The sequence below is a fragment of the Protopterus annectens genome, chromosome 7.part0, assembly GCF_019279795.1.
Source record: "Protopterus annectens isolate FY-2018-M chromosome 7.part0, PAN1.0, whole genome shotgun sequence".
Classification (NCBI taxonomy): Eukaryota; Metazoa; Chordata; order Ceratodontiformes; family Protopteridae; genus Protopterus; species Protopterus annectens.
In genome coordinates this window covers 1,254,800,042-1,254,814,532 of record NC_056739.1, presented here as the reverse complement: position 1 = coordinate 1,254,814,532, position 14,491 = coordinate 1,254,800,042, and the positions used below count along the sequence as shown (strand labels likewise).

The 14,491-nt window shown below is 35.5% G+C and overlaps 1 protein-coding gene across 2 annotated transcripts in view; it reads left to right on the top strand.

The window, feature by feature from the left end:
- LCTL (lactase like) overlaps positions 1 to 14,491 on the top strand; it is a 499,576-nt gene that overhangs the window by 283,935 nt on the left and 201,150 nt on the right. For both annotated transcript variants that reach the window (XM_044077870.1, XM_044077869.1), the window contains exon 12: positions 10,121 to 10,184. In XM_044077870.1, coding sequence (XP_043933805.1) covers positions 10,121 to 10,184 — 64 coding nt within the window. The remainder of the gene's footprint in view (positions 1 to 10,120; positions 10,185 to 14,491) is intronic.

Sequence of the window (14,491 nt, the reverse complement as noted above, 5' to 3'; positions counted from 1 at the left end):
TTTGGAGTATAAGTAATTTGATCAAGTTGAAAAAGTCAACCCTTTCCAAATTCCCTGAGCATGATTTTTGGAATCTAGAGGTTCACAGGTAATTAGTAGATATGCAGTCCAAGAGGCCATAAAGGAACCTAGCCCTAATTCTCAAATGTCCCAAAGCACTGTCTGGTTAAGTAACTTGCTCATGGTCACACAGTAGGCTTAGGGAATCAACCCTGCACAACAGGAAGTAACTTAACAGTACAGTGCATTAGCCCTCTGCACCAGCTGCCAGACTTTATATTCATTATTTTAATTTTAAAAAGATAAAAGATGATCAACAGAAAAGAAAATATACAACATATAAAAGCTTGTATATTAAAAAATACACAGTGAGCTTCTGACCTTACTGGGACTTTATTAGAAACAAGTGTACTATAGATGCAAGTGCTCTTGTCTATTGGTATAGACCTCATCAGACTTGAATATTTGTTAATACTTATCATTTAAATAAGTGCATTGTACATATTAGACAATGAAAAAATCACAATAACCATCCTTTCATAGGAGTATGACAAAGAGTAGAACTGCTGAATGAAACAGCTTACAAATATTTTTCAGGGTAATTTATTTATTTTGTTTACAATCATTAACCAGCATAGCCTGACTGAGCTGACAGACCATTTTCAAGCAAGGTCCCTGGAGAGAAACTCCAAGGAACAGTACAGGTGTATTAACAGCAGTGAGTACATAATATTATAACAGAAAAAAAGGACAAAAAAAAGTCTAAACAGAAATGGGATCCTAAAATGTAACCTGATGCATCAGTATTCTGTATGATCAGAAAACATATTTAGTAAAATACAGAGTCATGGAGCATAAATAAAAGTTATATACTTACCATAACAATAGATCCATGCTGTCTGACTTTTGTCTGGCTCAACAGAGAGGATGTCAGATCTGTCTGGATTAGACCACAGCACTGACTCTGAAGCTTCTTTCGGTCCTGGACTCTGCCTCCTCCCCAAGCCATAATTCCCTGAACTCCACTATAATACCTCAGATTGAGTTTGCTCCCATGTAGGACAAATACCATACAGCTATGTGCATATGACAATAGCAACACAAAAAAATAAAGAAAAGGGAGAGAAGACAACAGTTAAGGCAGGAATATCCATAGGCAAGGAATTGAGTAGTAACCATCTGGTCACCCCAAAATCATATGTGCCAATTTAGGAAGGGAGAAGGAGGGGGGTTAAACCAAACAAAAATCAGACAACATGGATCCACCGTTATTGTAAATACATACCTTTTGCATTCATTTTTTTTAAGCAAGAAACATCTTTACTAAATTATCACTTATGACACAGGCAATCATACATTTAAATAAATGAAAAAAAAACATACTGACATATTTTAGTTGCAAACGTTATACATTGCTTATAATCTATCCTGTCATTGTCACTAAAACATTATATTACCTTATTCAAATCCTGCCTTGTTTTAAACCTCATTCCTCCTCCAAATGTTATGTATTTTTTAAAGAAACATCTTTATTAAATTATCATGTATGACATAGGCAAGCTTACATTTATATAAATGAAAATAAACCATACCAACACAGTCTCAGTTGCAAACAATATACATTACAAACTATGCAGACACAACTGTAGCTGCAAACATTACACATCACTTATAATATATCTAGTCATTGTCAGAAAGTCAGCTGTTGCATAGCTCATTTAATTCCTGCCTTCTTTTAAAACGTGTTCCTCCTCTGCATGTATTGATCCTACACTTTCCATTTTTTCCTATGTAATTTGCTCCTACCCTTTTCGAAAATTCCCAATTCTAGTTGTTTTATCTCTGTTACTATCTTTGCTACTTCTAGTAAAGTTGGTTTAGACTTTGATTTCCATTTTCTAGTAAATGTTTTTTTTTTTGGCAGCTATCATAATTAGACTCAGCAAGCTATGTCTAGGCCTGTCCAATTCTGTATCATACCTCAAAAAATTAATTTCCTTAGTTACACCAATTCGCTCACCCAGCATCGCCAACAGAGCAGTCCACAGGGAATCCTTAAAGTCTGCCAGCTCATTACACTCCCAGAAAGTATGTCCCCAATTACCTCTTTCTTCCCTATCACACCTCCAACATTTGCTGTCTACCTGAGGAAAAATTCTTTGGACTCTACTTGGGGTATAAAAATACCTATGTAAACACTACCAAGCAAAGATCTTAAATCTTCCAGACTTTGTTGCATATTTGGGAGACATACATATATCCTTCCATTGTTTCTTTGTAAATTGCTTATCCAATCTTTTGTCCCAATCCTTTTTAACCTCCTCCGATTGAGTCTTATAGTTATAGTGCTATATTTTATATGCTCTACTAATTATTCTTTCTTAATGACAACTTCTATTCCAGATTCTACTAAAAACTCTACCAATGCTGTTTCTTTCATTTAGGACCCCCCATTGTAAGGAGAGTAGTGCTATTGCTTTACACAACATTAATGCTGGATATAACCATAATTTTAAGTTCCTAGCCCTACAAATTTTGTCTGAGAAATTAAGGAGTGGCAATTTGGTCAATGATACCGAGGCAGCCGAACAGGAATGGATTATGTTTTACAATGCAGACAAAAAATCAGGTTTAAGTAACATGGTTTCACTGAAACCATTCTTGAGAGCTAGACCCTTAAAACATTGACCACCAATGTCTGTTTTTGACCATTGTTTGTTCCAAGAGTGTGATGTGGGTTTTTAATATATAATTATTAGTGTTAGAATTTTTGATATGTATTCAATTGTTTAGATTCACATACATATGTTAAATTCTCTGACCTATATTTATTTTAATAATGGAAATATGCATATAATTTTTATATTTAGGCATACATATATATAGCACTTTTTTATATAAATACAGAGTATAACATAACATTATATATTTCTATGTGATTAGTATGAGTTAGATGTTTTATGACGTTGCATTTTAAAAGTTAATTGGTTTTAATTGCTTAATTGTTTATACTATATAAGGGCATGGATATTTTTGCAAGATGTCTGAAGAAGGGGTTAGTTCCCTGAAAGCGCTTACCTGTTCCTGTTTTGTTTCATTAAATCCTTCTTGCCGTGGTACAGCTGGTGTTTTTCTTTGCTGTGGATTCACTATTTTGACACCGCTGTCTTACTCGTTGGAGAAGATTTTTTGTTTGAGATACTACATTGGAGGTTGACTGCAAGGTAGATAACTGGGAGTCCACTGTCTTCTGAGCATCCACAGGTAATATACCTGAAAAGGATTTGAAAATTTCCCTAGTCAAATCGTTCTGGAATCTAGTTACATATACTAATAATTTGTCAGAGAGCAAACATTGCTGAAGCATAAGTCTATTTCCCAAACCTGTTCATTGACCTAGACTACCTAAAAAGTTGAATATCCTTAACGCAAGAGTTATTTCACAAAAAAAAAGCTTTTTTAACTCGCTCTGTCACAGCTTCATCAGAGGTACAAACAGTTTCAAAAAACAGGAAGTGAGCAAATAGTCATCATTTCCTGATAAGTGCATGTATTTTTTTAAAATATCAATTCATTTTACTCTAACACATAAAATAACTACAGTGTCAAAACCTACTACATCAATAATAAAATGTATTAATAATTCATGTCTAAATGTAAATTAAAAAAGGTCCATTGTTAAGGGCCAACTTGTTAGAGCAGGAAGGATGTGCAGTACACTTGAAGATTTTAGACAAGAATGCCGGTTCCTAAATGATTTATTTATCAATCGTGGACACCCGTTAAGTTTATTGGAGGAGTTAATAAATGAAGTCGATTCTAAACGAGTGGAAGGGATTTACAAACCTTTGTTAGATCAGGTTCATAATACCCACACTTTTACCGATGTTGATGTGGATATTTTAGAATTTTATTACTAAATTTAATTTGAATTCTCAAAATATATGGTCTATAATTTTAAAATTGGCATTTCATAACTAGCTCCCCTTACTAGATAGGTTAGGAGTGTGTTATTTATAAAGGAAGCTTAAAGAACTGTTGCAATGTAGACCTGTTTCCAGCACCTTCAATAGACTAAAGGGATCACTAAAAATATTATTTGTAACTGGTGCAAATTAATTAGAACAGGAAATACATTTACGGTGAGGGATAGAAAATACCAAATCCATCATAAGATTACCTGTGAAACAAAATCAGTCATTTACATAAAGAAAGAATTTACCAGCACTCAAAAAAAATATCTTGTTGGAAAATGCACTAGCTAAACATGTCAATTCTAACCCAGGACACAACTTCAGTTTTATGGGTATTGACCATGTAGCTTCTACTATAAGAGGTGGCCCTTTCTCTTTAATTCTTGAAAATTCAGAACTGGAATGGCAGTTAAAATTAGATGCATTCAGACCTGACTGAATGAGAACTGCAACATTTCAGCAGTTCTGTATATTACTTTTATATTTATTATTAATCTGATTAACGTATGACATATTTCTTATCGAGTGTATTTTTTCACTGTATACTTTTAAATACACTAATGAGTTTTTAAAAATATATTTGTTTACATTTAGACATGAATTATTAATACATTTTATTATTGATGTAGTAGGTTTTGACACTGTAGTTATTTTATGTGTTAGAGTGTTGTAAAAAAATTTTTTTAAAAATGAATTGATATTTTAAAAAAATACATACACTTATCAGGAAATGATGACTATTTGCTCACTTCCTGTTTTTAACATATAATATGAGCATTTTGAAACTGTTTCTTTGTACCTCTGATGAAGCTGTGACAGGAGTTACAAAACGCTTTTTTTGTGGATATTCAACTTACTTGCTGGTTACAAGGTTGCCTGTGGACTGTTTTTCAATAGTTTTCTCTTTTTTACTAGTTGTTTGACCTAGACTACCTGTTAGGGGGATGGACATGGGAACTTTCTTCTGATAATTCCTTTTTTGTGACCACTGCTCCCAGTATAGCATCCACTGGAGGGCCTTTGCTCCAGTGTTTTCTATCTTTGGAAGCTGCCAAAATTCTATCTGCTTTGTTTAGAATAGACTCCACCACATTAGGGTCCTTCCAAGTCCACTGCATCATAAGACCAATTAATAATAATAAAATAATACCACCATGACTATGTTGAGTCAGAAACAAAAATCTTCAAGAACACAGACTTATTGAGTGTGGGATCTTGGGTACACCATCTCCCTCTCTGCTTCATCAATTCAAGGATTTCAGCAAATGTGAGATGATCTGAGAGGGAGTGGGGGGACCCCTCACCTTGATCCAAATTGGTGTCTTCCTTGAAAGATTCTGGGGATGATCTATGTGATTCTGTTTGCAAGTCTGCTTGTGTACCAATTGTGGGGGAGGATCTGAATGGACAGAGTCAGACTAGGAGCTGATATTGCATGAAATCTCAGGAGTTTGCAGCAGGACAATAAGAGGAAAAAGAGTAAGAGTCCATTTGGGGTTTGGGAGCCACTCAACTGGTGGAGACAGTATTCTCCTTAGGCATAGCTAAGACCCTATGAAAAACCTTGAAAGCCAAGGATGCAATTTGCTCTAAAGACCTGCCCCTTTCCAAGGACAACATGCATCCATTGCTCCCCTTCCCAAAGTTGATCTTGGATCCAAGCTGTCAGAGAAGTAGGCATGGCACCAATAATTTTGGGGTTGAACCCTCCCTCAAACCATGGTTCCAGAGCTTCAGCTCAGAGTCTCTTCCTGATCTGACTGCTTTGGCTTTGAGAGAGGGATGCTGTTGGAGGTGAAGTAACTACAACTGTCGAACCCAGTAAAGGTATCTCAGTGCAGGACAGAACTTAGGTGACCAGTGCTAGAGTAGGGTAGATCAGTACCAGAGGAAAAAAAGGAAGATAGGGTGGTCCAATACTCAGTATGGACCCAGTGGGTAGTACCAAGAGAACACTAAGTTGGATCTCAGTCTTAAGAAACTTCCTTATCATCTTGTCAACATCTTGCTCAGTGAGACTCCAGAATAACTGGGAGGAGGAAGCCACAGAGGTTGATATGGAAAATCTTCTTTCTTAAAGGACTGGAGAATATAGTTCCACACTCACATGTTCTGGTGATAATTGGGGAAGAGGAATGTACCTGAGAATCTGAAAGTTTTGACCTCCTAGCCAACTTCAGATCCAGTCCAGTCAGTACTGTTGGATCCAGAATTTATTTCCTGGTTGAATCTGAAAACCTTTATTCAACCTTATCTCACTTGTCCTTCTCTTTGTCTTTATCCTTCCTTGGCCTTTTCTATGACTTTAACCTTTTCAATCCTTTTTGATGGTGACACTGAACAGGAGAAACCTGAAGTAGCCAAAGTCTCTGACTGTTAAGGGAGCCAACCTTTCACAATTAACTTTTCCCTTTAGGACCAAAGGGCCATGGCACTGAAAGATGCACAGTACTAATAATCCATGTCTAGATGGGAAGGGCTTGGGCAGTATATAGAGAGCAGGTCTGGATCCTGAGGAGGTGATTTGTACTCACACTGTGAACACGTTTTAAAACCTTGAGAATCTGACATGGCATAGTAAGAAAACAGCAACAAAATAATCTAACAGCAGCAACAGAAATAACACTCTATAATAAAGAAAAGCAGCGAAAAACAGATTACTACCATCGGAATCACTGACAAACCTTTATACTGTCTAACTATACTAATTTACTACTGTTCCTACTGAACTACAAACCTATCTCATAACACCCTAAATCTATGCAAAAAAATTTTGAAAAATTATAGAATTCAAAGAACTCTCTGTAGGGAAGGAGTAATTTGAGGAAAAGGATACACTTCTTAATGCATAACAAAGGTGCACTCGAGAAAGTGTCCAAAGTCTCAGGTGGCCAGATCTGCAGTATTAATCTAGAGTACAGAGAATTATGGGTTGGGGAGGAGTCAGAGCCCTGGAACTAAAAGAAGCTTCAGAGTCAGATCCAATGTCCCATTTGTTTGACTGGACAAAAATAAACATTGGATCTTTTTAATTTCAAAAATAAAAATAAAAGCATGCAGTAGGTGCACATAAGCTAGTAAATTTTGTCAGATTAATAATGCAAATAAGAAGTGAGTGAGTTGGATATAGGTTAAAAGCTTATAATTTCACAGATAAGACAATGTAAAGGAAATACAGAATGGGAGAGAGACATAGATGGAGAACTGGGATAATATAGGTTAATGGTAGATATTGTAAATGAACTGAATTGCGATAAAATCACAAGTCCAAGAGAATGTAAGGTTATGTATCTTCCATTTATGGGGAAACTGTGGTAGTTTATTAAATATATGTTCTTCTATACAATAAGAACTCTAATGTCAAAAAAAAAAAAAACAAATTTTAAACTATGGTCACTGTTTTAAAGACATAGATTTAAGCACTGGCCCCTTTATGCACAGTACATCACTGAGACTAGGAGGTATATCAACCCCCAAATTAATTGCCAATGTAAGTTTTATATATATATATATATATATATATATATATATATATATATATATATATAGGTCTACCTTCAAGGTTCTTCCCAAAAGGTACAGTTGGTTCCTTCCAAAACACAAGAAATACATTTCTTTTTTGTAACTGCAGCAGCTATTAGCATGTCTGTAAAGTTAAGTTTCTGTGTGTTTCTTAGCAACTGCATAGGTATGTCCAAGCACCCCCGCCTCAGTTTTCCTGTGGATTTACCCATGCAGAAATGATTACACACCATCCATTGTTCTACATATACCACAAATGACAATTCACAGTTATGATGATCCAGATCACTATATAACCTGCTATCATAAATTTATACTTAATTTGAGGACTAAGCATATGCCACATCTCATGTTCCTTTTATTTTGTTCAGAACAGTTTTTTCCTATTACTACTTTTAAAATTTTCAAACAAGCCCTTCAAATTAACACTTATTTTATACTGAAACCTATGTTGTCTTTTCTGTCTTAGTAAATTCTGTATCCCCTTGTATCATCTTCCAGTTTTTCTTAATGATTTCCTGTATTTTTAAGCATCAACCTACATGTAATTCCTATGTACAGTTTTTCTTACTAAATGTAGTATATTTACATTTTTGTTAATATTGTTACAAATAGTGGGACTGAACATTCCAACCTTATTTTTTTACAACTTCAGCAAATATGTCTGCAACTAAAGTTAAACAAGGACTGTTAATTGCGAACAAACTTTTGATCATCAAACGAGCTGTCCTATCACTATTATCTTTAAGTACAGAACTTGATTGCAAACTGTTATTGTGAAGATATTGGCTACTTTCTATGTCTTTTCTAAAAACATAAGTTCCCCATAGCCAGCTATCATCCATTTTATAAATTTCAACATCCAAAAAAAAAAAGAAGGTACTTGCGTATTATCGCAACCACATTCCAAACCACTTGCTGTTGCTATATTCATATGCCCTGAACACTTTTTCCCATTTACTTTTGGTATATTGCACAATGTTCTGGTTTCTCCTTAGTAATTAGGCAAGGTTTTTTTTTTTTCTAGTATAACATTTTTGCAATTCAGTATTATTTTTTGGGTGTGGGGGCGTTATAAAGCACACTCCATGATGGCAAGCATGATTGTGATCATTTCTGCAGTTAATGACCCTGCCGTTAAAACATGTCAGTGTACAAACACGTTTGTACATAATGAATTTCAGCATACCTAGACTCCTGAATTTCCTTACTAGCATGTTCTCAGCACATGTATTTGTATGTATACAGTTTCTCTGTCTTGAGGTGAAGCCTGTTAGAGAGGCTCGCAATGCTGTTAAAAAAAAAAAAAACACAATTTCAAAAGAAGACCTTACTGCATGGAAAATTAACGGATTGCACACCTTACTGGAGCCCTACATTAAGTGACATGAAAATGAAATGCTAACAAACCACATGTAAAAAAGCACTTTAATGTTGAGGCCGAGCAGCTGATGTAACTGGCAAGCTGCTACTGAATGCCTTAAGCAAATGTTGCATTCAGTTACTTCGGTAAAGGAAGCTACAGAGGGGGAGGAATTTTTGCCATTCTTCCTCTCCCTGTTTCTGAAGCTATGTCTTAAAAGACAAAATTGGAGTTTACACCTCCCTTTCCACTGCAGGATTAACTAGTTTTGAAATAAGATTACGAATAACTGCCACTCCGACATGTGGTTGCGATAGTACGCAAATACCAAAAAGAAAAAGAAAAAGAATATTCCAGTCAAAAAACATTTTGCTGAAAAACCCAAATAGCCAGTGCTATGATTGATCTGCTAAAATAATTACTACAATTTATTCATGGAACATTGCCATATAAAAATGAGTCATCCACAGACCTAAGTTATTTTGCATAAAGCTGTTGTGTTTAGATTTATGCATAACCTGATTCCCTTAGTTTTCCAAAAACTGGATGCCACAGAGACAGCTATTCCTCTGATTTGCTGGAAATGTCTACTAGCAAAGAGAAACAATGTTGGAATGGACCATAGTTCTTAAAAAAAAAAAGTACATTTCCACGACTATCTTTATCTTGACAATTGTGTCACTGAAGCCCATTGCAAAGGACGGTACGGGCATAACAATCTTTAATTTTTGTTCCATAAATAGTGCAAGTTGTCCAGTTGTTTGGACTCTGATGATCACAACAGGCCTGAATGGGGGGGTCCATAGACTTATAGATGTTTAGAATCCCAAACATTATTGATATGTTACACTTTGGGGCACAATACAAGTGCTGATTGTCAGAAAGGTATTCCTAATAACTTGAAAATACTAAGAGCAAAACTGCAATATCTCATATGTTATGTGGTAGTATGATCACCCCAGGAATGCTGATTCATCTCAGCATTTCAAAAAAGCCTCAGATGTACACAGATGGCATAATGCATATAAATAATAAAGTCCAACTATCTCACAGCAATAACAACAAATTAGAAGAATGAAACATTAGACAAATCAGGAAATGCTCTACAAATGATTTTCTATCACTTTGTCTATAGCTACCAGCACGACTGAATGCTGAATGTGTGATACTTCTAGCTGTTTATTTTAAACTTTATGGTAGTGTAATATATTTTAGCAAAACATTCACTTACAAATTAATTTAGTAACTTAATTTTTAATAGGTTGAATCCTGGCACAGAAAATCCATAGAGACTTGTTCTACTGCAAATCAGCTTCTGGCAGCTGGTAAGTGACCAAAAGTGTAAATTTTCTTATCTAATTTTGCAAATAATGTATTTTATAATCTTATTCATCCTCTTCCAAAAAAAAAAACTGACAAATGGAATACATAATTTTAAATGACTTGAATTTTATTTAAGTATGCGCTGTTTCCAGGCATCTATGCTAAATGTGTTAGCTTGTGTTGTAGGAGATGTATGATAATTGCTTTATGGTGTACCTTGTTGCCTTGTACACTCAAGACACATATATCTTTGAGCAGCTGTCAGGGTAGTAATCTAACTATGGTTTTAAATAATCGATTAATTTATTCTCATTATCAGTTTATCCACTTTAGGACAGTGGCAAGCAGACACCTATCCCAGCAAAGAGAAAGTGCATCCTGGATGGGGCATCAGTCCATCCCAGGCCAAACACAGTCACACAGTAAAACGCTGACAACAACAAACTAGGTAATCACAGAAAAAAGTCCAAGCAACACTGGCGACCACACTCTATTTAATAAATTTAAGCGCTTTTCGTCTGCTACAAAGCAGACTTCATCAGAATACATTAAAAAGAACACCAGCTCCATTTAAACAGTACAACCAGCACAAAAAAGCGGGATGATTAATACATCAATTAAGTTGCCTTAACTGCTTAAAGCAAAACCATCCCAATCATAATAAAGATAAAAAATGAAGAACAAGTGATGTGTTTATATAAAACTATTACTCATGTTCACTACTAAAATAAAACTAAACTAAATAATTTACATTAATAAAACACATTACTGATACTTATAGCATAAATATGTTCGTATATCCCCTCATGAAGCCTCCGCTCCGCCTTGCCAACATAGAAAGCAGAACAACACATACACTTAGCCAAATATACTATGTCTTTTGAATTACAATTAAACTTCCCCTGTAATCTATATTTACAATTATTGACAGTAAAAAAGTTAGTTAAATCTATATGTTTACACATATTACAAGCCTCACATTTTACCATGCCTGGTGTCTTGACAAAACGAACTGGGTTACTTGCTAACATTTCCTTCAAATTCATGCCTCATTTAAAAACAATTCTCGGACTCTCACCAAGTTTATTCATTAAATTTTGGTTAGATCTAAACAGTCCCCAATTTTTCTTAATAACATTAATATAAGAACTGCTCTGCATACAAAATGTAGTAATAAAACTACTGCCCACATTGTCAAAACCTGGAACAGTAGGCTTAACACCCATAGAAAGATGAACCGGCTCTTCAAAAATAGGGTCATCGACTGGTAGAACACTTCTCCCTACCAACAATGGTACATAAATATGATTAACCCTTTTCATCTTGACTTCCTCCATTAAGTCGTCCAGCATAGCTCCCGGATAACCCTTATGCATGAATGCCGTTCTCAAAAATTCACATTCATCTTCAAAATCTACAACTTGAGTAGAAATCCGGGCTGCCCTAACAAGTTGCCCTTTAACAACCGCCCTTTTCTGATGAAAAGGGTGGCAGCTCGAAAAGTGAAGGAACATGTTCGAGTATGTGTTTTTACGAAATATTTTAGCTGTATAACACTTCAATTCTGTGTTCCTAGTAAGTAATATATCTAAATAAGATATTGACACAGAATTAAAGGTGGACGTAAATTTTAAAAACTCAGTTGAACTGTTGAAAACCTCTAATAAAGTATTAGCTACTTGTTCATCCCCATTTAATAAAACAAAAATATCAACAAGATATCTAGTATAATATGCAACATGTTCAACGTAAGTTTGATTTTTAAACACATACTCCGATTCCCAGTAAGCCATGACGAGGTTGGCCACGCTGGCACCACAAGGGGACCCCATGGCCAACCCCACTCTCTGTAGATAAAATTGTTGGTTGAAAATGAAGAAATTGTTAGATAAAACCAAGTCCAACAATTCCATCACCAAAGATATATCATGGCAAGAGGCCTCATGTTTCCTCATCATATGAGCGACCCATTCAATACCGATTTGGTGCGGAATACAAGTATATAAGTCTTTAACGTCTATTGTTAACAGACTGTGACTAGGACTAAACTCCAAGGTATTAATATTTGCCAAAAATGACCAGGAGTCTTTACATATTTGTACTTCACACAACACATATTTCTGTAACATGGTGTCGATCACTTTAGCACACACATAAGTGGGTGATCCACGACTATCAACAAGGGGCCTCATAGGGGATTTAAGAGGTCCTTGTGAATTTTAGGGATGCCAAACAAACATGGATATATTGGGAACAATGTTGTCATATAATTCAATAATTGTTGGTCTGTTCGACCCTCAATAAAAAGATCATTGATGCAGGATTTAACTAAATTGTATGCCCTATTCACTTCAGATCTAGAGCTAATTTGATATGCCTCGTTACTAAGTAGTTCTATGATTCGGTCATTATAATTATCCACATCAAAGACTACTAAACCCCCACCCTTGTCAGGTTTACAAATCCGGATATTCTGTGTATGTATAAACCTGATTAAATCACGCTCATCATTATAAAGTACAAACTTGCCATAGCTAGATAACCTTTGTCTAGCTAAAAATCTAAAATCTAGTTCACATAAAGCCTCAAATGATTGAATAACCAGATGTAATGGGGGGTTAAACGTGCTGGGAATACGGTAATGTTGCCTTGCTTCTAGACCAATGTTATTACCAAATAAAAGTTGGAAATTCAATTTCCTTGTGTAGAATTTAAGCTCTACAATCATTTTAGTTAAATCCATTCGCTGCTGTGGAACATATGTATAACCTTTTGCCAGCAAATTAACCAGTTCAGGAGAAATAGGACAAGAAGAAAAATTGTAAACTTTAAAGTCCTGGTTCTCATTTAAAATAATACATGGACCTGACACATTGACTTGCAGTTCAAGATCATCATCAAAAACAAGGGAGTTTGAACTAACACTAGAACAAAGAAACTCACTTGATGACACAACCTGAAGCCAGGAGGAAGACTCGGTAAGGGCTATTACTGCCTCACCACGAGATTCCTCCCTATAGATTACTTCATGTTCCTTGTTGTTTTGGGCTTGGTTTTATTGCTGTGAAAATTCCTTTGTTGTTTCGGTCTTGCACCAGAGTAATTCACCTGCTGAAAATCCTGACTATCAGTAGGACCCATGTGATGTTGCTGCCTAAAGTTATTATAAATTACACGAGGTCCATTCTGAAGTCTCTCACTCCTCCTTAATGGTGGTACCTCAGAGTCGAAAGGCACAGTATCTGTGAGGGAATTAGTCATTTCGTAATTTAGCTCAGCAGGCAATTGACTGTCACTCTGATTTACAATATGATGAAAACTTGTGTTAGCATTTGTTTCATTGTTAGACCAACAATTATTCAATTATATGACAACATTGTTCCGAGTATATCCATGTTTATTTGGCATCCCTAAAATTCACAAGGACCTCTTAAATCCCCCTATGAGGCCCCTTGTTGATAGTCATGGATCACCCACTTATGTGTGTGCTAAAGTGATCGACACCATGTTACAGAAATATGTGTTGTGTGAAGTACAAATATGTAAAGACTCCTGGTCATTTTTGGCAAATATTAATACCTTGGAGTTTAGTCCTAGTCACAATCTGTTAACAATAGACGTTAAAGACTTATATACTTGTATTCCGCACCACATCGGTATTGAATGGGTCGCTCATATGATGAGGAAACATGAGGCCCCTTGCCACGATATATCTTTGGTGATGGAATTGTTGGACTTGGTTTTATCTAACAATTTCTTCATTTTCAACCAACAATTTTATCTACAGAGAGTGAGGTTGGCCATGGGGTCCCCTTGTGGTGCCAGCGTGGCCAACCTCGTCATGGCTTACTGGGAATCGGAGTATGTGTTTAAAAATCAAACTTACGTTGAACATGTTGCATATTATACTAGATATCTTGATGATATTTTTGTTTTATTAAATGGGGATGAACAAGTAGCTAATACTTTATTAGAGGTTTTCAACAGTTCAACTGAGTTTTTAAAATTTACGTCCACCTTTAATTCTGTCAATATCTTATTTAGATATATTACTTACTAAGAACACAGAATTGAAGTGTTATACAGCTAAATATTTCGTAAAAACACATACTCTAACATGTTCCTTCACTTTTCGAGCTGCCACCCTTTTCATCAGAAAAGGGCAGTTGTTAAAGGGCAACTTGATGGGGCAGCCCGGATTTCTACTCCAGATGTAAATTTTGAAGATGAATGTGAATTTTTGAGAATGGCATTCATGCATAGGGGTTATCCAGGAGTTCTGCTGGACGGCTTAATAGAGGAAGTCAAG